Genomic DNA, 27921 nt, shown 5'->3' with positions numbered 1-27921 from the left:
CCAGCTACCATTATTTTTAATGTTTAGGTAATTCATATAAAGAATGTATTTTTGTGCACAGATATTTGGCATTTTTAAGAAATCATTTCATTTTAAAAACTGTTTTTGTATAGATAACTATTTTGAAATGTTCATCAGTGTAATTCCAATTTTGTTAGAACATATTTTTAATTATACAAGTTATTTTTAACTTCTTCTTTCATTCCCAGAATTTTGCAGTTTGAATGGTAAAACATCATTTTAGTATAGTAAAGCTATGTACACATCTGCGGTCCCTCTTAGATTATTTTTCTTTGAAGAACGAGGATATTATCGTATTAATATTTGTATCCCTAGAAATTGGCACTGCACCTGGTATTAAGTACTTAGCAAATGTTAGATGAATCTGACTGAATAGGAGGTCTCTTTAATAATGTAAAACTAAATGTGCACTGGCAGTTAAAAATAATGTAAAATCATTTTTATGTGATTTTTCCCGTTTTTTGTTTATTAATTCTAGTGATCCCTTAATATTAGTGTTCAACTGCAAATTAGACTTTTATATAAACTTATATAATTTTTAGATATAAAATCAGTTTCCTCTGTAGGTAACATTGGGTCCTCAACCTAACATGCCTTTGATTTCACAAAAACTGCATCGGCAATTTTATTCCCACTTTTGTCTGTGTACTGGAGCATAAGCATCAGTGAAGGTAGGGAGGTGTCGTCTCATTAAAATCTATCTCCAATATGAAGCATAATACCTGGCTCGTTGTGGTTGCATAACAATTATCTGGTGAAATAATTGAATAAATATGTCTTTTTAAAAAATAAATTTCTAGAGGTGCCTGGGTGGCTCAGTCGGTTAAGTGCCAGCTCAGGTCATGATCTCACAGTTCTTGAGTTCGAACCCCACACGGGCTGTCTTTTTTCAGAGCTGGCTTCAGATCCTCTGACTCCCTCTCTCTCTGCCCCTCCCCAGTATGCGCACAGGTGCTACATTCTCTCTCTCTCTCTCAAAAATAACTAATCATTAACAAAAATTTAGAAAATAAAAATAAATGTCTATGTTCTTGGAAGTGTACTATAACACGGGCTTTGAGATTCCTTTTGCATCTGACGCATTAGCAGTTTCAATTCCTTCCTGAGTTGATGGGAATGTTTCTGTCATGCTGCCATCTACTTTAACCTAACTTGCCATATCATTAGGTGTATCCTTAGAAACATAATGAAATTCTAAAGATAGCCACATTACTGAGGAGCTGGCAAAGTGTAAGCCTAATAATGATGTTGAACATTCTTTATAAAATTGATGGATCTTGTACTAAGCAAGAGCTCAATCAAGGGCAAAATACTCCAGGGTGAAATCCACCTCTAGGTTACCAACTGCATTTCAAATATTTTCTGATTGATTTGACACTGGATGGGATTTCCTTCCAGGTTAAATATTCCCATTACCCAACTTGAATTCCTTACAGATAGTGAAATGGAGAATATAGGGCCATTTCTCAGTCCATACTAAAGTATAAGGCAATAAAACTGGAAGAGAGGGACTTAGGGCTTAAACTTAAACGAAATTTGGACTGTGACCTTGCTGAAGTCTCCTGATGTTACAAAAACATACAAAACCACTGGTCTTTAGTGGTTCAGAATTGATATTTTCATAGGATTATATAATTGTTAGAAAAGAATGTTAAGATTTTTCTGATACTAAAGCAGGCAGGTAAAATATTACTATGCCAGTTTTACAGATGAGGCAGCTAAAATTCAGGGAACAAGTGCAAATATGACCAATGTCCTTTCTTAACGTAGTAGAGACTAGACTCTATGTTTCTCTTACTTCTGATAACTATGTATTCAACTGTATGAAATCCTAGGTTTTTCTTTTTTGAAAGGGCTTGCGATAAACAAGTTTACATCAAAGAGTCAACTTTCTGAATAGAAAGGATACACTGGGACTTACGAGTGATTTTAGTGAATTTATTCCCTATTATAGAAAACAATGGAATAAGAAAACCAGAACATTAATTTGCCCAAGGTCACTAACCTAATAATTCAGACGTTGCCTCTGAATAGTTCAAGCTGCTATCCATGTCATGCTTGAAATCTATACATGCACTAGTTAGGATTGTAAAATATGTATCAGGTGAGGTACATATTTCCAATTAAATTGCACTCTCAATTATTTTAAAACAAATATAAAATGAGAAGTCAGAAGTGTATTTATAGCACCGATGAGTTGTAGCAATGCTGAGAACTCAGTCATGGGCTGTATTACCTAGTGGTATAAAATTCTCCCTATAAGGCAAAACCACTGACATAAAAAATAGAGTAAAAATTATAAGACTTTATATTTTTGCTGACATTCAATTTATTTCTTATGTCAGTGATTTTTTACCTTTTATGGAGAATTTATTTATACCAAAGTATTTTTATCTGCATGCCATAATAAATTAGAATTTTGCAATGAGAAATTTTTACTTTCAAAATGGAAGTGTCACGTGTTTTATTGACATTAATAGCATAGGAAAATTATATATGCAGGTGAAATTTTATGTTTTTTACATTTTTCTTTCCAAAAACCTGATCATTAAAATATTTTACAATTTCATGAATCTTTTGGAAGTGGAAAATTGAAGGGCCTGTTAGATATCTAACTAAAGGAGTTAAATAGGCAGTTGAATTGCCTGATCTCAAGCTCAGGAGAGACATCAATGCTGAATGTATAAATTTGAGAGGCGTTAAGCTAAAAAGAGTTTTTGAAACGATGGGATCAGATGAAGTTATCCTAGAAGAAACTGTACAAAGAAAGAAACAAAACACTAAATACTAATCCCTGAAGTATTCTAGCCCTCAGTCATCAGGTTAAAAAAAAAAAAAATAGAGACAGCAGAAGATACCAAAAAGGAAAGCAACTAAGCCCGAAAGAAAACTAGTAGAGTCTGATGACTGGGAGGCCAAGGAAACAAGTGCTTGTAGAAGGAAGGAACGATGTACTGTAGCACATTTTGCTGAGAAGTCTCTGAAAAAAGAAGGTACAGAAGTTACCGCTAGATCCGGCAGCTAGATTTAACAAGAGCAGTTTAGTAAGGATATCAGATGCAAGGCTGATGATGAAACTGGAAACAGCTATACAGATAACTCCCTCAGGATAGATGCTTAATAAGTTTCCTATTAAAAGAGAGAAATGGGAAAAATAATTGAAAGAGGATGGAGATGTAATAAGAGTTTTGCTGGTTTATTTAAGATGGAGTATATAAGTTATGTCTGTATGCTATTGGGAATTTACCACGGAGGAAGGAGGGACTGGTAATTCAGAAGGGATAAGAAATATTTAGGAACAGAGTCCTTGAGAAATAAAAAGGGCTTAATACCAGCAGCACAAGAACGGGGGTTGACCTCATATAGAATAAAAACACCTTCTCCATTGCAACCGGAGAGGAAGCAGGGGATATGGATATGACACCACTGGGCCGATAGATTTGGTGCTGGTAAAATGAAGTCATGCCTATCTTATTGCTTCTACTCTCTCAGTGAACTATAAGGGGAGAAATCAGACCAAAAAAAAAGGATGGGAAGAAGAGAATGAAAAGGGGCGCCTGGGTGGTTCAGCCAGTTGAGTGTCTGACTTCGGCTCAGGTCATGATCTCATGGTTCATGAGTTTGAGCCCTGCATCAGGCTTTGTGCTGACAGCTCAGATCCTGGAGCCTGCTTCAGATTCTGTGTCTCCCCCTCTCTCTGTCCCTTCCCTGCTCATGCTCAGTGTCTCTCTGTCTCTCAATAATAAATAAATGTTTAAAAAAGTTAAAAAATAAAAAGAAGAGAATGAAAAAACAATTAGAGTGGAACGTCCTTAGTTTTATAATTAAAGAATACCATCTGGCACCTATGTGGCTGAATTTAGGATATATACGGCTAAATTTATTTACATTGTTCTTAACAATACCTATGAAAAGAACCTAGGGTCTGTCTCTTTTGCTTCCCTTTATGGTGAGATATTAGCAGCAAGTAATTTTGTTGTGTAGTAATGAAGAATTATAAACTGCTCAGTATTTCTGCCTTTCCATCTAAAACTAGATCTAATTCTTTCATCAATCAACAACGTAAAATGTCATTAGTATGACATGATTTTGTTGTTTTATCTGGTAATGGCATAGGTTTGTACCGAGACAATACCCTACAGTCATGGAAACCCTGCTGTTTCTTGAGTTCAAATCCTCACTGTGCTTCCAGCAAGCACTTAACATCACGGAGGCTCATTTTACCCATTTAAAAGTAGAGATGATAATAATACTTCATAAGAATTTTATGTTCTGGTTTAAGCATATAAACTTAATCTTTAGCCAAATGCTTTGGACAACATATGCTCTCAACAGAGGCAGCAATCATCATTATCATTATTTTGTTGGAATCTATTCTAAATCAATTATCATTCATGTTTGACTGTATCTCTTTCTTAGATACACAGACTTTATTTAGTTTTACACAATACATACCAATGGAATCCTATGAATAAGACTGTAATGTTGATAGCTGTGCAATTGTTTTTAGTAAAAATTAATTAATTACTTAAAGTCAAATGTTGTAAATGTATAGGCTTTTGGACTAATCCACCAGAATGATCGGTAGATGGTTGCTCTTCCTATTTTTAAAATGGTATTTAAACTTTAATAATGTATTTTAGAAATTTTATTTTAAATAATGGTATCATTTGAGTTTTACCCTGTCCACGCTTTGAACATTTTTTTTTTAATTTCAAAAACTCTATCATTTTTATTTAAGAAATGTCCCTTGGATACATTCTCATGTCTGCATTACCACTTAAACTGCCCTACATAACTGTGTGATACTGGGCAAGTTTCTTATTCCTTTTAAGTCTTAATATTCTCATTGGGAAAATATGGAAAATAGTAGTACCCAGACTTTTTCTCAGTCAAATGAGGTACAGTTCGTAATACAATCTTTGAAAGACAGTAAGTGTCCAAAATTATTACAAATTAACAATGTTAACTATTCACACATACTTTTTCCCTGTGGCTATTATCATTTCTATGAAATAGCTACTGTAAGAAATGCAATACATAGTAGCTACTGGATAATTCCAGTTCTAGAATAACCAAAATATAAATGGCCAATCCTTTTGAGGGGAGAGAAACAAGGAAGGGCAGTTATCTTTTGTTGTCAGTTTAATAAAGTTTTGTAAGGTAAATAAATCCCAGTTATTTTTGGATTTTTTATCATATGTAAATGACCTATTATATGCATTTCCAGAATGTTCCTTTCATGATGTCATCACAGGTGAGGCATCAAAGTTGTTAAAACCCTTGATCTTTGTTGGAATTTGTGTTTACATTTGTGTCAGGAAAAATCAGACTTAAACCTAATGGAACAACTACAGATGTTCATTTCATCAATTAAATTTGAAACAATTCAAACTAAAGAAATTAAGAACATAAATAGAAATCACTCATGTTAATACTTATATGGTAAGTGTAGTATTTTCTGATGTATATTTATTTAATATGCTTAAAATAGTTGCTAAATTAAAGCACTTATTTGCAAAAGAGTCTTCATTCTACAGAAACATCTTACATGCTATTCCAGAATAAAAGAGAATAAAAAGAAGGGATTAAACTTCTACTTAAAATTTACATAACAAAAAGAAAATGCACATAAGAATTATAAATTTTGAGAATTGTAGGTTCCAGCAAAGTGAAAAATAAATATTGAATAAAAATTACCAATCTATTTTTACATATGTGATAATATATTAAGTTCTAGCATTCTTTAATTGCTATTTTAATTATCCTAATTGTATGAGATTACTTCACTGCTGATTCCCAAGGAGATATAATATGGTTCCCTAAGTGATTATTTTCTTCAGTGGCTATAGTTTCTATTTAATACAGAAAACAAGAATGATTGATGTTAAAATTATTATAATTTTGTCAGCCCACAAACACAGAGTGTAACTGGTATGGAGATCAAACTTTGGATAAAGAAAGAAAATAAGACAACACCATTCACACCGAGCAATTGTTCCTGTGTACATTTAACTAATTGTTTTAGAACTCAAGCAATTCCAAGAGGAAAAAAAAAGGTTTTGGTCTTTCATTAAACCCCATCATTATCTATTGTGTTTTAAAATCTTATTCTTAATTTGTTTATTAATTAAGAGGAAAAGTAACAATAGGTGTTCCCCACCTCTCTTTAAGTTGACCAGACCCAAAGGCAAATGCATATTTTAAAACACCATATATTAGTTGTATCAAAGTCTTACTTTAACCACTTAGTTCCACTTCAAGTCTTTAAGCACAGTAAATCTGTCAGCAAAAACATATTTTTTTCTCTTAAATTCAACTAAGACATGATTGTATGTACTGCTTTTATTTCAATATATTTCTCTAACATTGTTATACATTCATTTTTATTTTTGAGAATGTTTATCTGAAGCGTCAAGCTTTTTGCAAAACCAGATTCCAGTGCATGGTTAGCCTCAAGAACAAAAACAAATGAAGTTTTTTTAAATAATTTTATATAATTACTATTTTTTACTTTGAAAATAGAGCACATTTCACATTTGTGTCACTTCTCTCCAATAAAAATATCTTCAGAGCACCTAGGTGCCTCAGTCAGTCAGGTGTCCTACTCTTGATTTTGGCTCATGTTATAATCTCATGGTTCGCGGGTTTGCGCCCCACACTGGGCTCCATATTGATGGTGCAGAGCCTGCTTGGGATTTTGTCTCCCTCTCTCTATGCCCCTCCCCTGCTCTCTCTCTCTGTCTCTCTCTCAAAATAAATAAATAAATAAATAAATAAATAAATAAATAAATAAACAAACAAACAAACAAACAAACAAACAAACATTTTAAAAAATCTTAGAACATCACTCCCCACTTACATCTTGTAAAACGAATACAGGTATCAGTTTAGTTTGGGTGAAAGCCATCCCAGAACAATTTAAGAAAACCTTCATGACTCAGTTTATCACAGAAACACTTCACAAAAATCTCTATCAATAATGGAAGAACATAATTCCCAGAGCCCGTGATGCATTGTAGATGCTTTGCTAAGGGACACATGGGTATTACAGAACAAATTCACTTTGAAGTTGGAACAAAGTCCCTATATTCTTCCCTCAATATTCTCCAAAATGAGTTTGTAATTAACAACTAAAAACAACTGTTTCAAAAGTAACTCATATGAAGGTAAATTTAATATTTTTGAAGGTGGTTCAAATTTATGCCAGCTCTAGCTTTTCTGTCTATGGATATAATCTCTACCTTTTCCGTAATTTTTAAATTGGGTATTTTATTTTATTTTACTGTATTATTTTACTTTATTTTATTGAGGAGAAAACTTGCATCTCCAGGACAGTTACAGGTAGAAGAGGATAATCTAGGATAACATTTAGGTATTTGTGTTCTAAAATCAGACAGATTTGGGTTGAGATCTTGGTTCTGTACTCAGGTTTTGTTAATCTCAGATTATTTAATCTCAGGTTCTGTACTCAGGGTATTTAATATCTCTAAATTTTAGTTTTCTCACCTCTAAAATGAGAATAGTAATGCTATTTGCCTCATAGTATTGTTAGGAATACTAAAGGAATTATATAGGTAAAACCCCTTCTTCTAGTCATTGCTCAGAAACGTTAGTTTATCAGAAAAATAAAGCAAAACTGTAAGACTTTTGATTACACATATAATGATACACAGGTTTGTTTCGTTTAAGTGATCAGTAAAATGATATTTGCAGTCTACATTTTCTAACCTTTTAAAAAATATAACCCTTTAAAAATTAACTTTTTTTAGTTTGTCAATAAAGTGAACAGAATATACATGCATATGTATATATGCATATTACATATTCATTTATATATATATGAATGATCACTTTTTTGTTGTTACTTCTTTTTATTCAGTGTCAGGCTTAAGATCCCAACAATATCCTTTTTTTTTTCAGTTTCTTAACTCTTCTTGATTCCCAGAACGTTGGGAATCAGAGCATTACAATACTGTGTGTAGTCTCTGGTTTCTTTGTTGTGTATGTGTGTTAGAGAGATGAGCTAAAACAATTTACTAGACAGATTAACAGATTGATATATTGATGAATCTGTCTATGTTTATCTGTCTATCTACCTACCTATCTGTCTATCTCTATCTGCTTACCTATGTATCTATGTAAATATCTACTCACTCAGAATGTATATAATAGAATTTCTTTATTGGTACCAGCACTATGCAAAATAATTTGAAGTCTGTTCAGTTCTATTTGTGTCTGCTCAATTCTTCTTTGTATTCCTAGAACCTAGCACAATGCCTGGAATATATTGTTATAAGTGAATGAATCAGTGAATATCAGTTATGTATCTGCAATCCAGAAATTTGTGTCATTAGTTGAAGATGCAATTAAAAAAATAATTTATACAAGTGCTAAATCCTATATTTATGAATATAGTTTTATTAATAGTTTAAATGGAAATTTTAGTAGGTTCTTTGTCTTGATACTTAATTGCCATATGCTTTAGGGTAAATCCATTTCATGATAATTCAACATAATATTTTGTTCCATTAACCTGAATAATTGGAGTTAACTATTATTAAATGTGTCATATACTGTGTATAGAAGAACAGTTCCTTTCCTATGGTGTCATACTACTCTCCTTTTCTGTAATGATTTTTTTAACTTTTCATTTTTAGACACGTTTAGATTTATATTCAGTTTTAAGAAGTGATAAAAAGAGATCCTGTATACTCTTCACCGTTTCCTGAATTGACAATTTCTTGCATAACTATAGGACATATATCCCAACCAGAAAACTGACATTGATACAATCTACCAATCTTATTCAAAGTTTACTAATTTTATGTATATTCGTGTGTGTGTGTGTGTGTGTGCTTATTGAGCTCTATATAGATTTGTGTGACCACCACCACAGTGAAAACACAGTACAGTCCGTCACAAGGATCCCTCATGTTATCTTTTACAGCCATGGTCACTGCCTTCCATCCCCTCCTCCTACAACTCCTGGTACCCACTAATCTATTTTCCAGCTTTCTAGTTTTGTCACTTCAAGAATAGTATATAAATAAAGTCATGCAGTGTGTAACCATTTGATATTGTATTTTTCTGCTCTGCTTAATTCCTTTCAGAACTGTTTAAGTTGTCATACGTATTGTCATTCCTTTTTATTGTTGAGTTCTGTTCCAAGGTATGAATACACAGTTTAGTCGCTCACCTGTTGAAGGACATTGGGTTGTTCCAACTTTTTAGCTTCTATAAATAAATATGTGCTCAGGTTTTTATGTGATCATAAATCATCATTTCTGTGGGATAAATGTACAAGAGTGCAATTACTAAGCTGTATAGTAAGCACATATGTAGTCTTGTGAGAAGCTACCACACTTCTTTCCAGAGTGGCTGTAACATTTTACATTCCCAAGTGCAATACGTGAGTAATTTCATTTTCTCCATAATATTTCCAGCATTCAGTTATCCTATTTTTTTTATTTTAGCCCATCTGATTGGTATATAGTGATATCTCATTGCAGTGTTAAAATGTGTTTTCCTAATGGCTAATGATGTTGAACATCTTTTCATGTACCATCCAGTATCTTCTTCATTGGAATGTATTCTGTCAATATTTTAATTGGATTTTTTCTTCTTCCTCCCCCTCTGCCTATAGTTGACTTGTAAGAGTTCTTTATGTACTCTACATACAAGTCCTTTGTGGAATATGTACCTTACAGTTATGTTCTTTCGGTCTCAGCTTTCTTTTCATCCTCTGCACAATCTTTTCACATGGCATCTATTAATCTTCAGTAAACCTATTATTTAGCTACTAAAATGTCATGCCCTTTATTGAAACAAGTAAGCACACAAGTTAACAAAAAAAAAAAAACCAGTTAAAATTATTTTTTGTGCAGTCATTTACAAATTGGCTCAAGCATTTTTAAAGTTAATTTTCTAAAAGCACATAGATGTGAGGAAGGTTCTAAACTGTAAGATCTGGAAATTTGAAATTGACTTTGGTAGCATCAAAACTAAAGGTTTGTTTTTGTCTTTTGATAGGTTCTGTTGCTACTGCATGTCGTGACCCAGGGGTTCCCATGAATGGGACTCGAAATGGGGATGGACGAGAACCCGGGGACACTGTTGTTTTTCAATGTGACCCAGGATATGAGCTTCAAGGAGAGGAAAGAATAACCTGCATTCAGGTAGAAAATCGCTACTTCTGGCAGCCCAGCCCACCAGTCTGTATAGGTACGAATTAAAGAACAATTAAAGTTTTATATAAGTATCAAACAATGGATAAAATGGGTGCTGATGTTATTAAGCACAGTATTCTAGAATAGGTTCTATACAGGATCTAAGATTTCAAAAATCTATGAACCTCCAAAAAAATACACAAAATTTTAAATGACTATATTTTTCCCCCTAAGGGGAGAGTCCACAATTTCATTAGATTCTCAATAGTTTGGAGAGGAGGAGGAGGAGGAGGAGGAGGAGGAGGAGGAGGAGGAGGAAGAGGAAGAGGAAGGAAAGGAGGAGGAGAAGGAGGGAGAGGAGAGGGAGGAGGGGAAGGGGGAGGAGGAGGAGGAGGAGGAGGAGGAGGAGAGGGAGGAGGGGAAGGGGAGGAGGAGGAGGAAGAGGAGGAGAAGGAGGAGGAGGAGGAGGGAGAGGAGAGGGAGGAGGGGAAGGGGGAGGAGGAGGAGGAGGAGGAAAAGTTAAAAGTTAAGGATCAAAGCTCTTGAAAAGTCTCATTTTTCCCTTATCTACTATACAATTGTAGTTATGCACTGCTTTTAAAACTTAAAGAGTTGATGCAGATTCTACATTTAAAATGGGCCATATTCATCTTGCCTCTCTAATGGCTATTTCTTCTCAAAAAAATTTTTATTGAAACTTAAGTTTAGTTTCAAAGCTTTGGCTTTACATTCAATTCATTAATTCTAAAAAAATATCTTTTTATTTTGATAAAATAAAATTACACTGTAAGCAACTTGAAAGAAGATCCCATATTCACTCATTCATTGTTCATGGTTTTATTTCTTATAGCACTCAGCATATGAAAACCTAGCACATTTAGGAAAGAAAACTTTATTTTTATTCACATATATCCAACTCATAAATACATTTTCAATGATCATTCATAATGATTTTTTGAGTCACATGGTAATAGAAAGAGTGTTTAGTACATCAGTGAGAAGTGAACAAACACAAGCGCTCAATTCTTCAGGTTTCCTTTACCCCATCTTGTAACTTCTTATGCAAGAGCTTCAAGCTAAAATTCGTTAGCCATTCAATGTGCCCTAGACATTGTTCTGAACATGGAAGAATAAGCAGTAAAGCATGACGGAGAAGTTCCCTGTTCTTGTGAACCTACTTTCTAGTGAAATGAAAACTAAAAAATCTACATTTTCTCATCACATTTTCTGTATTTTACACATCGGCATTTAAAAAGAAAACATTTAATGCACAAAGCAAGATATCTACCAGCTCAAAACAGGGAAGAGACAGTTTTAGACTTCTGTAGAAAATGAGGCAAATAACAAGAAAAAAAAAAAAAAAGGAAGACTGGAATAAACATACCAAATAAGAACATATCTTGAACCAGTTCAGATTTAGCCATATTTCCCTTTACTCTTCATTATTGCAGTTAAAGACTTATGTTGTTCTTCATGTACCACTACAAGATTCTAAATCATCAGTCATTTACATTTACCATATTTACCATAATTACACTCATACAAGCAAGGAACAAAATACAGTTAAGAAACGCTTTCCAAGAAAAAGAGCCTGAGAAAATGAACTTTTCATTTGCTTACTCTTCAGTTAACCTAAAAAATTCCAATTGTATTAAAACACCACATTCTAAACAATTGGAATTTGACTATCTCATAAAGAGAATCTTGGTGTAAAGAAGAAATGATAGAACTCTCCAGACTGATTGTAGAACATTTGCTTTATTATAATTCTTCAACCTAGTTAAAGAGTGTTGCTTATTAGAAGGCTATGTAATGTCAAATGTTGTATATTCAGAATCCTACAATATTGAACAGCTTTACACTAAAATTCAAGAATACAGAAAAATATAAAACATAAAGGAAAGGAGAGTTTTGTGGTAGACTGTTATAAAATTCCAGCCTACAAAATTCTTTGTAGATAAGACTTCAGCTAGCAAATCCTAATTCTAGGGGAAAAAATAGTGGACCATTAAATCTTACTTAAATTGAGCAGGTTGTGGAAAGTTTTTGTATGGATTATGGTGCTGTGTACTATTTTTGGGGGGGTAGGAAAAAATGGCTTGGGGAGAGGATATGCATTAGAGATTTTCTGAGGAAAAAAATATAACCTAAAAAAAAAAAGTTTGAAAAATTGCTAAGGCTGCAGAAATCTTGACCTCTGAAACTGATAAGAAAGAACTCTGTGATTGGAAATACTATGCCAAAGATTAAACCCTAAACTTTTTAGAAACTCTGTAAGTCTATGTCTCAGACTCTGGAGTATAAAGCATTTTGCTTGCATGTAGAAGTAGTCAGCCTTAAAGCAAGTACCAAATAGAAGGACGTCATCTTAAGAAAGTTAATAGAATTCATTCCAACAAAATTGACAATGTGAAGATTACTTTGACATTGCCAGAGGGAAAGTAGTCCCACTCCATATGAAGGTAAATAACAAAGACATTAGTGGGCTGCTGTTAAAGTCAGTACACACAAATAAAACTAAATGGGGTCAGAGAAATTAAGAAAATTGCCAAATAGTTATCAGTAGTTGCCTGTGTAACTGCCTCTTGACAAGTTACACTCAGAACAAATCATTAATGTCAGAATTACGTGTAACCTAACTGAAAATTTAGTTCATAAATATATTTGACTTAAGGAGAATCTTATTCTGGATGCTTGACGATTAGATGCATAAAAATTAAAATGCATTTTCCAAGTGCTATTTAAAATTTAGTATATTTAAGGAAAAGGAAATTTTCTTTACTCACTGAATATTTTGGATTTACAAATGTCAGATAATATCTCTGCTTGTCTCAATGGCTTTTGTAGATTTGCAAAATCAACTACAGCAATGAAATATACTGAGAAAACTTTGATAAAGAAATAACGGAATCAAGAGAATTTTACATGATCTTATGCCTAAATTATATTATGATCATGGAAAATATCCAGTAAGATACATTAAAATACATGTAATATATTTTCCTGTACTAAAAAATTCCCTATAACTTTTGTGATAAAAGATATAAACATATGTATGGACATATGTATATGTATAAAATTTCTGGAAACTAAAAAGACCAATTTTCCCTATCAAAAATAAGGAAAATTGAAACAAAATTGCTCTCCTAGCTTTCCCCAAATTATACGTAATCCCACTACCTAAGCAAGAAAAATAAAATAAAATAAAACAAAGAACATTTTGCTATCATTCTTGTTTTTTTTATTTGTATATACATACATATATACATTTGCCATTATTACACGTATTTTTATAACTTTTTTCAAGTTCACATATAATTTTGCAAGTTTTAAAAGCAAAATATGCTATTATTTTTATCAAAACACAGAGCTACAAATTCTACTGTTCATTCATCCCTAGTTATCTTTACTGTTTTCATAATCAATATAAAGAACCACTTGCAATTCCACAAACATTTATGGAATGTGTAGTATATACTGATTCCCAAGTTTTAAATAACATATAAGGCACAGTCTTTGGCTTACAGATTAGTGATGAATGCAGACACCTGAATATAATATTTAAATAAAGATGGTCAGGGAAAAGATCCAACATAGAGGTGTTGTGCATACTAGAGTAAGTTGAAGAGAGCTGAAGTTCAGCCCAGACTGGGAATTTCCAGGAAAACTTTCTGGAGGCAGTGACGAATCTTGAAACATAAGTAAGAGTTACATAAGTGTACAAGAGAAAAAAATTTTTCACCAAAAATAAATAGCATGGGCAAAGGCATAGAAGTGCCAGAATAGAAGCATTTTGATAGTGTTTGAGTGCAAATTATGTAGTTGATAAAACTGGAAAAGTTGCAAAGGTCAGGTCATAAAAGTTACACTGGAGTTGGGGCATTACCTGTAGGCAATGTGAAATAACTGCAGGACTGTATGCATGGGCACAGTATGATTAGATGGGAGAAGGAGGAGTTGGCAGAAACCAGAGGCATGAAAAACAAGAAGTCATTGCAATAATTCAGGAGGCAGATAAGAATCAGATCTAGAAATATGGTAGTAGGCAAAGAAAGAGGAATAGGTAGAAATGTATCTACGAGGATCTATAAGTGTTTCTTGATGGATTGGATGCATGTATGCAGTGAAGAAAAGAGAAGACTCTTGACTTCTAGCCTGGGAATATAGGTGGATGATAGTGCTAATCAAACAACTTAGAATGCAAAAGAAGAAACCACTTTGAGTTGAGGACTGAATGTGTCAGATATTCTGTGTTTGATGTTCCCATAGGCTATCAATTAGAGATAGCCAGTAAACATTTGGGCGTATGGCTTAGAATTAAAAAATGGGATACTGTCAACATGGAAGAATGTAATGGAGCAGAAATCAGAGACAACCAGGCAAGGACCTCAGGAGAATATTACAATTATAAGATGAAGTGGAAAAAGAGACACCTGGCAATGAAACTAAGGTCTGTACAAAGACACTAGAAGAAAATTGGAAGTGGAGTTGCAACAAGGAGAGTGAATTTAAGGTGAAAGCCAACCCTGAAGAATGACTACAGATATGAAGAGAAAAATCAAATGAATCAATACAACAGTCTTTTCAGGGTAGCCTAAGAAGTGAATGTGTTGGGGACAGGGAAACTGAGAGAGATAGCAGTGTTTGGAGAGGGGATGAGAGATGGGAAGAACCTAAGAAGGCCATTGAGAGTCTGTAAGCAACAAAAAGGTTGTTGTGTCTCTGTAAATATAATTTAAAAGGAAAACAATTCTAAATCTGAAGAGAAGTTTTCCCAGGACGAATACTTTGGTGTTTTTCTTTGAGAGTTTTTCTGGGTGATGACCTGCTTCGCTAACCATGTTAGTCTGCCTATCAGTAAATACAACATCCAACTGAAGAAAGAGCTCATGAGATTAGACCTCCTTTCCAAAAGACTTAGTTATAGTTTTTTTAAAAAATTATAAATAAATAGGAGACACTTTTATTCATAAAGAACTATTGCAGTGTGCATGTTGAGGGTGAACCATTGTAACTGGGAAAACACTGTGACCGTAAGATCTGCAAGTTTCTCAGGAGTTAAGCAAAAGGGATTCTTCTTATCGACAGTGGAGTATACAAGGCTAGAAAGAACCAGGTGTAAGGAGCAGGATGAAAGTGTGGCTTAATCAATCAGTAGAGCAGAGAATATCTTCCAAGCCCATCCTGTCCTCAGGAGGAGTTCTATGCTGGCTCAAGGCTGAGGGTGGGCCTAAGTTCAGAGGCCCAGAGGAAGGACAAAAGGTTAGCCAATGTTTCATTACATGTATTTTATTCTGATTAACAAGTGAATTTTGCTACTCATTTGAGTCAAAGAATAGGAATCTACAGTCTTCTGACAGGAAAATAAGGGGGCTTATTCAAGGGGTCCTATCTAATACATAGGTGAGTTTTATCTGAGTCATATGGGTAAGGGTGATTCTTCACAGTAAGGCCATTTAACCAAACATGAAAGGGTGAGGAGATTTCTTAATCAATGGGTAAAATTCAACATTTTCAGTTGAAAATAAAAGGTGAAAAGAAATAGGTCATAAGGAACTTTGTTTTATTTTTTGGATGAAAGAGATCTGAACATGTCTGTAGAGAAAGGCGATGAAGCAGCGAGATTATAAGTGACAAAGGAAACAAGAATCCAGAGAAGGAAGAGAGATTATGTGACCAGGTAAAGGGTGTTATCCTGATTAACAGGAGGGACTCTATCATCTGATTGTAAAGAGAAATATTCAGGGGACATTGAAATTTGAAGAGGGCAGACTGAAGAAAGTTGACATATTTATGTCTCATCATTTGATAAGTTCCACAAAGATGTGCAGGCAATAGGTAAGCAATGGTAAATAAATTAAGTCTGAGCAAATAAATATTCTCAGTAGAGAAGGAACTGAGGTTATCTACTGTCATTGAGACACTGAGACAAAGGGAGGGGAGGGGTGTGGAAAAATGTAATAGCAGACATCCATAATATAGTTGGCAAAAATTACTAAATTATAGTGATGATTTTGCATATCTAGACTCAGGCAAAGAATGAAGTTCTAAAATGCCCCAAATAAAATTCTCCTTCTTCCAAAACCAGTTTGTTACTGTCAAAAGAATCCAAAATGCCTTATAATTGAATGGTAAGATTTATGTGAGGAAACTGTAATTTTAAAACTCAGGAGAATATTGATGTGCTAATTATGTTTATGAGACATCATGAGATCATGATCTCAAGCTGTCTCTCACCTGTGTGTGTATATGTGTGTTTTTACACCCCCGCTGCCCCACTCAACTGGGCCCCTCCATAACTTCATGTCTCTATTTTTTCTAAAGCTGCCGATTCTGTATATTATTTTATCATAAACTGTCAAACTTGGACTTCAACAATAATCCCTTAAAGAATCGATTCCCTGAATTTCACTCACAAGTTTTTGAGCCTCTTCATTGAAGAGTTACAGAAACCTTTGTTTGGGACTGTAATAATTGTAGTGTCTGTCTATTTTCATCAACAAATGAGACAACTAGAATTTAGCGATATGGTAATATTCAGTGTGAATGTTTTATTGTAAAGTGCTGTAGGTTCTCAGATGATTATCCATTCTCATTCATTCACTATTGCCAAAGACTCTTCCTCCATAAATACATAAAAAAAATGTACCAGGGAAAATGTGAAAATGAGCCAAATGTCTCATATCCCATTATTCCACTTATTATTAGAGATTTTGTTTTGATTTGTTTTGTTACTTTTTCTTGAGACCTTCAGATTTTTTCTTAGCAACCGTGGAAAACCATCTACACCTCTCTTCTCAATGCTTATCTTTTACATGAAACCAAATAGTAATAGAAAGAGAGAGAAGTACATATGTAATTTCTTCTTTTCTTTTGAAACCAGTAAAGAAGCTAAATTCACTGTAACCATGTACATATGTATTTAATATTTTAATGGTCTTTCTTGAAAGACAATGCCATGTTTTCAAGCATTCAATACTAGAAAAAGTCAGGTCTATATGAAGCCTTCTAAATTTTTTTAGAGAAGTGTTTGCACAGATACTGATAGCTAATAAATTTTATGAATCACTTAAGGGTTTTGTTTGTTTGTTTGTTTGTTTAAATTAAAGCACCTTGTGGAGGCAATCTAACAGGATCTTCAGGCTTTATTCTTTCGCCAAACTTCCCTCATCCATATCCCCATAGCAGGGACTGTGACTGGACTATCACTGTCAACACAGACTATGTTATCTCTTTGGCATTTATCAGGTGAGTTCCTGTGCATTTCTACATTAAAAAAATATATCGTTTATAGTTATTTTACTTTAGCATTCACACTAGGCAAAGTTTTGTTTCTGTATATGACACTTTAATTAGTTTTCATTAATTCCAACACCAATACTTTGCAATCAACACTTTTCAAAGCCTTGTGTACTGATGTAGGTGCTCGTGCAGCTCTGAAGGCCTAGTGGGTGAGCATCTTCACCAGATTTCCGTGTGGAGGAAACATGTTGAAGGTCGAGAGGTTTATTGACTCTCATGAAATGTCATCTCTTTATAACCCTTCCTCTCTCCCTGTATTTACTGTCACTGCTTCAAAAAATTCAGTTTTTCCCAAAACTCAAGATTAAAAGGTCAGTATTCCCAGAATTTTTTTCTTCTATTTGTGTACCACCCAAAATCTTTTCATAGTCTCTAAGTACCCATATTGTGCAGCAACACCGTTGGGCTTAAGAAAACATACGTTCTACCTCTTATTTTTCTGGTGATCTCATTAAGTCAAGTTGACAAAGAAGAATTTGATGAATCACTCCCATATGATTTCTCAGCATAACTTGTCTCATGATAGAGCTTTACAAGACAGCATTCCAGACTTTGCATTTGTTAGTTAGCAATGTCAATAGCAGGGTAGGCTTAGTACAGAAATGGTGGAAGATGCAGCCTCCTGTGTGGGAAAGAAGGCAGCTGACTTTGAGCTCTAACTCAGCCACCACCATCTGTGTTACCTCCGGTGCCTTACTTTTTGCAATGAACCTGTTTCTTCACATGGAACTAGTACCAATTGTCACAAAACCTGGCCTAATGCTTTTCCTTAATATTTCTATGGGAGGTGTTAGGTATCAGCAATTCAAGGAGTTCCTAAGTAGAAATGTTCCTAACCTTCAGTGTCCAAGACTGATGTATGTTGGCTCTGGTAACACAGCCTTTCCTTCTGCCAGTATGTTAAAGCTGCTTGGAATTTACGTAAGATGTTAAAGTTAAATCTTTAAAACTGGTCTTAAAAACTAATTTGAGCTCAGACAAATGTGAAAAAGTGTAAATATACAGACTTTCTATTTTTATAATTTGCAGTGATACAATTGATCATTGGTAATCACGAAACAACGATGATAGTGTTAGTCATATGCCAGGATCCAGTTTTGAGACAATTTGCCGAAGTTATTATACTCTTTTTACAATTGGGGAAATGGCAGTATAGACATTAGAAATGTCTATTTGAATGATATAAGGCCTTAGTGGGCTTATAAAAGTATCATAGTTCATAAATGAGTGGTAGAAGGCTATATTAGGCAAAATACATAACCTAAATTTGATTTCCAGCTCTGTCATTTATTATTTGACCCTAGGGAGATCACTTAGCATACTCATTGGGAAAATGAAAACGATAATCCCTTCCTTATACCACAGGATTATTGACAAGACCAAGTTAATATTTATAAAACTGCCTTGTAAAATAGGAGGTACTATTAGAATGCACTCTTTTTTTTTTTCAGGAAAAGGAGTCATTACAGCTAAGATTCTAAAATTTCCTTAAAAATATTTCTTTGTTTTACTCTCACTTTTAAAGAAGTTTTAAAACAATATTTTGAAGTATTTAAGCCTAAACTAGAAATTTTAAAAAAAATGGACGATAGTCCATTGTTAATAGGCTTATGGGGCTTCTAAGGATAATACATAACCATCATATCATTTAGAAAGCACCTCTTTCAAGTGATTCTGCCAACAGTGACATAGGTAAGAAAGTTGCAATACTGATCAAATCTTAATATGGAAAGAGATGAAGTTTAGAAAGTTTGTGTTTTATCCCAGAAGAAGGGTAGTAAATAACAAAATAAAGTCTTCTCCTCTGATTTCTGCTATATTACAGCCAAAGTTACCAAACTTTAGGCCTCATATCCACTGAAAGCTTTCAAGAGCAATTGCTTTAGATGTGTGAAGGTACACTAAATGAATTAGGACAGAACGATGTGGTGGTCCCCTAATTATCTCATGGTACAGGGTTCCTTATCTTTGGAAAGTTTGGAAACGTCTGCATTTTACCAGTCTTTCTTCACCACCATTTAATGCACAAGTAAAGTAGCTGGATTCCTGTCCCTCATACATGCACATGTTAAGGATTAGAATTGTTGTGGAAACTTAACCTCTATAAATCCAGTAGATTTGGAAAGAACATTTCTTACCTAACCAAATTTCTTATTTATGTGCAAAGATGGTAAAATTTGACAAGATAGTTTCTCCACTGATGGATGTTTAACAATTGCAAGCTTTACCGATTTTATTCTATATCGTGAACTTGTTGACTTTTCTTAATGACCCAATTGAGTCCATCTTTTTCTCTGTCACATTATGAACTAGGTAATAGAGAAACAAATGACTGTGTGTCTTTTGCTTTCTAAATATATGGATTCTGTAACCATTCTGAGACAATTCTCATACTTTTGAAGGTTGTGTAGGCAAATTTATGATGCAAATTTTACAATTCAAAACATTGACTTGAATAATTTACACATTAAAATGTCCTTATTTACACATTATTTAATTTTGACAAACAGTGTGTGGGTTTGATTTCTCTTACATCAACTTCTAGAGGAAGAAAATATATTACCCTGGGGGAAAATAATACCTAATACAATACTCAGTACTTCATTTGAGTAAAATAAATGTAAGTTTTGTATTTCAAACTTTTGCTTGAATCTGCTATGTAGAGCTGAATTTTAAACAGCAAATATGCTTGTAAGTTTTGAAGTTCAAGGCAAATAATACCATTGACAAAGGAAAAAGTTTACATTTTCATGATGCAAAATATCTGGGTGAAAAATTTTAAAATTAGATGCTGTCCTCCACATTTTATTGATATAAAGTAATTTACATAAGGATATGTAGCTAACAACGGCAGAAGCAAGGCTCGAACTTAGATCTCTGACTTCAAACCTTGTACCCTTTCATTAGATAAACTGCCTTACTATCATTTGTATTCCTTGTAGACACAAGGCCAACTTACAAATATTTGTAAATATCAAGGTGTCCTTTCTCTTTTCTACTGTTTTGATATCCATATTCAGTGTGTTGTTGCCAGGTAACTTTTCAAGTTAGCTTACTTTGGCAGAGTCTGTTATTTTTAAAGATGTTGACTGAATTAATATATGATTATATGACTGTTATACTTAATACCTCAGCAATAACCATTCCAATTCCTTTTCTCTCTCTCTCTTTTTCTTTTAGTTTTAGCATAGAGCCAAATTATGACTTCCTCTACATATACGATGGACCAGACAGTAATAGCCCACTGATTGGAAGTTTTCAAGACAGCAAGTTACCAGAGAGAATAGAGAGCAGCTCAAATACCATGCATTTGGCTTTTCGGAGTGATGGATCTGTTAGTTACACTGGATTTCATTTAGAATATAAAGGTAAATGTGAACATTTGATTTTTGCAGCATGATTTAGAGTGTATTTTATACAGGAGATTAATTCTGTGTTGGTCATTGTCAATGGTTAGTTATATGTGTATGTCTTAGTACAGACTGCCTACAATTCATCTCATAGAAGAGCTCTCAATGTAGACTTTTCCTATCAGTAGGAAGGAAATTAGCATTTCCCTAATTCCTACCAAAGGAAATGTATCAGGCAAACAAGTTAGCAGTTAGTACATTGTGGTAGTTGGCTAAGACCACAAAATATTTTTAAAAAGATGAAATTTTTGGAAGCTGAAGATTCATTCATGTTTGTTCAGAGACTACTTTCTGATAAGGAGAACAAAGTATACTGATAATTCCATTTCAGAAAATGTCTAAAGACATTTAAGTGTGTCAACATTCAGAATAGGGAGAGTAAAATATAGTGATAATTAAAATATTTTAGAGTATTTCTTCAAGTATTTAGAGGAATCAATATTACAATGCCTATGGATGTGGTTTTTTAATTTTTTTTTAATGTTTATTTATTTTTGATAGAGACAGAGAGCAAGCTGGGAAGGGCAGAGAGAGAGGGACACACAGACTCTGAAGCAGCCTCCAGGCTCTGAACCGTCAGCACAGAGTCTGATGTGGGGCTTGAACACACGAAGTGTGAGATCATGACCTGAGCCAAAGTTATACACTTAACCAACTGAGCCACCCAGACGCCCCAATGGATATTTATTAATATGTTTTTCATAATTTTTATGCTCAGTGACTATAAGAATGAATAGGTCTTAGTTGTTTAAAGTTAAAACTTGTTTTTTTCAATAATTGAGCTTATGAAGGACATACCTATAATTTGTCATATTATTTGAGTTCTAAAAAGACATATTTTGGATTTGTTACTTGCCACCTGGCTTTTTTTCATTATGAACTATTTTCAATAACTGAAGATTATACAGGATAAAAAAACAAACTTCAAATTATCCACCATTAATCTGACAGTCCTTTATATTGTGTCACACTTGCTTCAGATCTCTCTTTTCTTGCCTTAAAAAATATAATATTATATATACACTAGAAATTCCTTTTGCATTTGCTGTAGAACAAGGGTGTGTCTCTTCAGGTCTATCAAAAGAAGTAAAGGTAAATTACACAACTTTACATGACATGGGTTAAGGAAATCTTTTATAGGGAATGGGAAAACTCACATATTAATATACGGATGCTTGGAATCCTCCAATATCTCCAACAAAATTTGGAAATGCATGCCAGGGTCGAGTTATCTCCTGGATATGGACATGGTGTGGATTTCATTATAGTGGAAAGGTTGAGCCCTCTATGAGTCTCTCATCTTATAGAGGAAAGTAAAAAGAAAAAAAAAATGGCCTTGTCAGTGGAAGAATTTACAAGGTGTTTGATACCAGACAATGAGGATTTGGGTTCCCAGCTATTTATTGGGGCCCGAGGCATGATAGCTGCTCCAAACCCTCTGGAGAAGCTTAGGCCTTAAAACAATGGGTTAGGAGGCATTGGTCTTACACCAGGTTGAACTTAAGTACCAAACTAATCTCTCTATGTGGAAGAGCCTTTCCACACTATACAATGGGTAGGACCAAGCTAGCTGGCTATCCAGGCAGACCATAATAAGCAATCAAGACTATTTTTAGTCCTACCCTTTTGATCATAGTTCCCTCCTAATTCTTAATATGTTACTTATTTTTCCGTGAATGTATGCTTACAGGTATTTTAATATTTTCTTTTTTTAATGTTTATTTACTTTTGAGAGAGAAAGCAACAGAGTGGGGGAGAGATAGAGAGAAGGAGAGTGAGAATCATAAGCAGGCTGTACATGAAGTGCAGAGCCTGACATGGGGCTCGATCCCATGAACTGTGAGATCATGACCTGAACCAAAATCAAGAATCAGACACTTACCCAACTGAGCCACCCAGGCGCCCCTGTATTTTAATGTGTTCTATCATGTACATATCCTTCATCCTATTTTGATAAAAATTTTCTATTTCCATCAGGTACATATCCTTGTGAAAATTTTTTCCCTTTACATTGTTTTTGAGATTTATCAATAATAGAGATACGTAGGCTTAGTTCATTAATTTCTTTACGATATTCCATCATATGACTGTACCACAGTTAATTTACAGATTTTTCTGATAGACACATGTTGTTTCAGTTTTTCACTACCAGAAATGAATCATGATGAAATTAACATTCTTTTGCATGCCTTCTTGAGCATAACTGTGAGAGTGTCTCTAAGGTATCTATCTGCCCAGGAGTGGAATTATTGGGTCAAAGACTATAAACCTCTTGACTAACTCCATATTGCCTAGTTATTCAAAGAAGAGGTTATACCAATTTATATATTTTCAACAACAAGGAAAGCATGTCAGAAACTTCATATTAAAAAATAAAGATATAATTGACACATAACATCATATAAATTATATTAATTTTAGGTGTACAATATAATGACTTGATATATGTGTATATCGTGAATGATTACCACAATGTTTAGGCAACTATGTGTAGCTACATATAGTTATACATTTTGTGTATGTGTTCATGAGAACTTTTAAGATCTATTCTCCTAGCAATTTGCAAATATGCAATACACTATTGTTAACTATAGTTACCATGCCATACATTGCTTTATAAATGAAAGTGTGTACCTTTTCATCCCATTCACCTATTTCATCCAACTTCCATCTTGGCCTCTGGCAGCTATGAGTCTGTTATCTGCATTTATGAGTTTGGTTTGTCTTTTTAGGTTACACGTAAGTGAGATCACACAGTATTTGTCTTTGTCAGTCTTATTTCACTTAGCATAATGCTCTCAAGGTCCATATATTTGCCCCAAATGGCAGGATTTCCTTCTTTCATGGACGAATAGTATTCCATTGTATAGATAAACCACATTTTCTCTGCTCATTCATCTGTTGCGTCACTGAGGTTGTTTCCATGTTTTGGCTATTGTAAATAATGCTGCAACCTGCAGCATTATCACTATCTTTTCAAGATAGTGATTTTAAGGAACCCCACACTTTTGAAAATCCAGTGCTCTTGTCACGCTTGAAAATTGTCAGCCTCATGAGTATTAAATGTATCTCATGGTCATTTTTATTGTCTTTTCTGTAATTACTATTAAGCTGAACATCTTCTTCCTATTTTTATACTGAGGTTCCCTTTTTGTTAATTGCATATTTCTACTGTTGCACATTTTTCTAGTAGGTTGCCTGTTTCTTTTTTTTTTTTGTTTATAGGAAATTCTTTTTGTATTATGGATATTAATCCTTTATTCATGTTCCATGTTGTAGTAAAAATCTTACACCATCTTTGGCAAACATTTTCACTTTCTTTCTGGTTTCTTTTGCTGTATAAAAGTTTCAAAAGTCAATATCTATATTTATCATTTCCTTTTATTCATAGTTTGTGAAGGCTACGAAACCTTGAAACATTATTATGCCTTGATTTAAAAAAGGCATTTTGGGGGCGCCTGGGTGGCTCAGTCGGTTGAGTGCCCGACTTCGGCTCAGGTCATGATCTCACAGTTCGTGAGTTTGAGCCCCGCGTCGGGCTCTGAGCTGACAGCTCAGAGCCTGGAGCCTGCTTCCGATTCTGCGTCTCCCTCTCTCTGCCCCTTCCCCGCTCATGCTCTGTCTCTCTCTGTCTCTCAAAAATGAATAAACATTAAAAAAAAATTATAAAAAAATAAAAAAGGCATTTTGTTTCCTCATGTGGAGTTCATAAAGGCATTTTCCTCAACTTGCTCTAAAGTCTTAAAGCTTTGCCTTTCATTTTTCATCTTTTTCATGTGTGTGGAGTATTTTTCTGTAACTGAGGAATCTAATTTTATTTTATTCTATTCTTTGTGTGAATGGGCCTACCACCATTTCTTGACAAGACAATGCTACTGTTCTCAAATAGTAAGTCTCTCTATCACTGTTTCTGACTTGTCTATTCTGTTCTATTGGCCTGTTTATCTATTCCAAGCCAAGATTTCTCTGAATTTTACTACTATAGCTTTAAAATAAGTAGACATGAGGTAGGCAAAATTGTCCCGGTCTCTATTAACCTTTTTAAATTTTATTTAGATTTTAGAATTAAGTTCTTTCTGCCTCTTGAATTTCATTGGTACTGCATTGTATTTATAAATCATTTGGAATAAATTGATGTCTGATACTTAGTCTTTTCAACTATTATTATGGCATATCTCTCAACTTATTCATACCTTCCTCATTGTCTTTCAGTAATAGTTTATAATTTTCTTTATAAAAGTTTTCTCATCTAAATCTTAAATGGCTTATAGTTTCCATTGTAATTAATGATATTTTTATTATTAGATTTTATTCATTGTTGCTAATGCATGGATTTTTGTAATTAGTATCTAGCAAGACTTCTTAACTCTTTCATTAGTTATCATAATTTTTAATGGATTTTTTTTGGATTTTCTGTGTACCCAGTGACAGTTCTGTTTCTTTTTTTCTTGTTTGTTTTTTCCTAGTCTATACACTCCCCCGCCCCTCACCCCCTTGGCTTAATGATCAGGGCAAAAAATTTAGTATCATACCAAATTAAACAGTGGTAGCCATCATTCTTCTGTCATTACTGATTTTGAAGCAAATTCATCTAATGTTTTACCTTTAAGTATTTTCTATTGGTTGGGGCGATGTTAATAAGGGCTGAAATTTTTTAACTCATTGTTTTCAGAGACATTTCAAGGTTATTTATATATAAAAATCATTTACCACTCTGAATGAAGAAGTTTTAGCACAAGGTTAAGTAATTAGCCTAGTCATGTGGCAGAGCTAAGATTTGATTCAGATTGGGCTCCACAATGGACATGCTTATCCAAAATGTTACACTATCTAGATATATTTTTTATCAATTATAGGAAGTTCCCTTCCATTCCTGATCTACTAAAAATTCCTTAATCATTCTGGGATTGAAGTTCATCAACTACTTTTTCATCAGCTACTGAAAATATCACATGGTTTTCCTTTGTATAAATTAAATATTATTATAAAATTATAAAAATATATTATAAAATTACTTATTACATTATAGATTTTCCTTCCTATATAATTGTCTTTGTCTAGTTTTGGTCAAGACTATACAATCCCCCAACTTTGGGAGCATTCTTACTTTTCTAATATCTAGAATAATTTGTATAAGATAGGGATCATCTGTTTCTCAAACATTTGTGAGAACTTCCCTGTAGAACTAGGGACTTGGTGATCTGAGGTAGTAGAATTTTAGTGGTTATAAATCTATCCAGGTTTTCTACTTTATCTTTGATTTCTGAAAGTCGGCTTCCTAAAAATTCTTTTCATCCAAGTTTTCAAATTGTTGACATAAAATATTTGCAGTATTTTCTTACTTAATTTGTTGCTGTATGTTTTTTGTTTTTTGTTTTTTGTTTTTTTTTTTAGCGTTTATTTATTTTTGAGACAGAGAGAGACAAAGCATGAACGGGGGAGGGTCAGAGAGAGGGAGACACAGAATCTGAAACAGGCTCCAGGCTCTGAGCTGTCAGCACAGAGCCCGACATGGGGCTCGAACCCACGGACCGCGAGATCATGACCCGGGCCAAAGTCGGCCGCTTAACCGACTGAGCCACCCAGGCGCCCCTGTTGCTGTGTTTTTTATTAACGTTTGGTTCTTGTGTTAGTAATAGTATTTCTTACTGTCTATTTTCTCTGCATCTCTGCTTTCTCTTGTTTCAGGTTTATCGAAATAAATACTTACCTTACTAATTTTCTGAATTTTTTCTCTTCTAATATGAACTTTTGTGGCTATATTTTTTTTTCTAAGTACATCTTTACCTGATTTGCAAAAGTCTTAAAATGCAGAGATTTATTATCAATAATTCTAAACTTGTCCTAATACCACAACATTATGATTTTTTTTTGCATCAGAGTTCCTTAGAAATAGTGCCAATTAATTTTACTTGCTTATTTACTCTCTGCACTCCCATTTACTCCACTAACTCCCTACACATATACTAAAATACAAGCATCTTAAGAGCAAGATCTCTGTTATTCACCAGTATACGATAGTACCTTAGAATAAGTGCTTATACACCATAATTTTGGTAATTATTTAATTGATTGATTTTGAGCAACCTAAAGAGGTGTCTTCTCATTTTGAAATCAAGTCATAATTAGAATCATAGAATAATAACATTACTGAAATATCAGAAATCTTAGAGATACATCTCTGTCCTGCATTTTATAAGGAGAACTTGGCTCTTTAGGAATAGCTACTTATATCTGCAAGCTAACAGGCTTATAAAGAAGACCTATTTAAGAGGAAAACAAAAGAAAAAGGAAAGGAAAGAAAAGGAGAAGAGGGGCTCCTGGGTGGCTCAGTTGGTTAAGCATCGCACTTGGTTAAGCATCCCAGGTCATTATCTCACGGTTTGTGAGTTTGAGCCCCACATTGGGCTCTGTGCTGACAGCTCAGAGCTCAGAACCCAGAGCCTGCTTTGGATTCTGTGTCTCCCTCTCTCTCTGCCATTCCCCCACTCATGCTCTGTCTCTCAAAAATAAATAATAATTTAAAAAATTAAATAAATAAAAAGAAAAAGGAGAGGGGAGGGGGAAGCAAGCAAAGAAGGAAAGAAAAGAAGGAAAGAAAAACAAGAAAGCTGTAATCAAGTCAGTAAAGCTAGATTCTATTGTAAAACATTTCCATAGATCTCTAGGATAAAAGATACAGGAAAAATTCCACAAATACTACCATGCTTAGTGCAGGTGGTACTGATTCCAGCATTCTTTCTTGTGGAAACTGGAATTAACCTCACAATCCTTTCTCTACTTAACATTCCAGGTAGCCATTCCTAAATCCATATAATTAAACGCTTGAGATAAAACCTACTCTCCTTTTTCTTAACTAACTTCTATCCATTTCTATTTCCCAGCTTGATCCATTTCCATGTCCTATCATTTCCAAAATTTCCAAAATTCCTAAGATTTATGGTGTCATAGGAAAAGGACCACAAGTGCAAAATTTTTTTATTTTTATTTTTTTTTAATTTTTTAACGTTTATTTATTT

General features: G+C 33.8%; 1 protein-coding gene across 6 annotated transcripts in view; it reads left to right on the top strand.

Moving 5' to 3' along the window:
• CSMD3 (CUB and Sushi multiple domains 3) overlaps nt 1-27921 on the top strand; it is a 1263431-nt gene that overhangs the window by 960089 nt on the left and 275421 nt on the right. For all 6 annotated transcript variants that reach the window (XM_058698868.1, XM_058698869.1, XM_058698867.1 and 3 more), the window contains 3 exons: nt 10054-10245; nt 17300-17438; nt 20673-20860. In XM_058698868.1, coding sequence (XP_058554851.1) covers nt 10054-10245; nt 17300-17438; nt 20673-20860 — 519 coding nt within the window. The remainder of the gene's footprint in view (nt 1-10053; nt 10246-17299; nt 17439-20672; nt 20861-27921) is intronic.

Source organism: Neofelis nebulosa, chromosome 14 (assembly GCF_028018385.1).
Source record: "Neofelis nebulosa isolate mNeoNeb1 chromosome 14, mNeoNeb1.pri, whole genome shotgun sequence".
NCBI classification, from domain to species: Eukaryota; Metazoa; Chordata; class Mammalia; order Carnivora; family Felidae; genus Neofelis; species Neofelis nebulosa.
The sequence above is the reverse complement of the archived record's forward strand: the minus strand, read 5'-3'. Positions and strand labels throughout refer to the sequence as shown.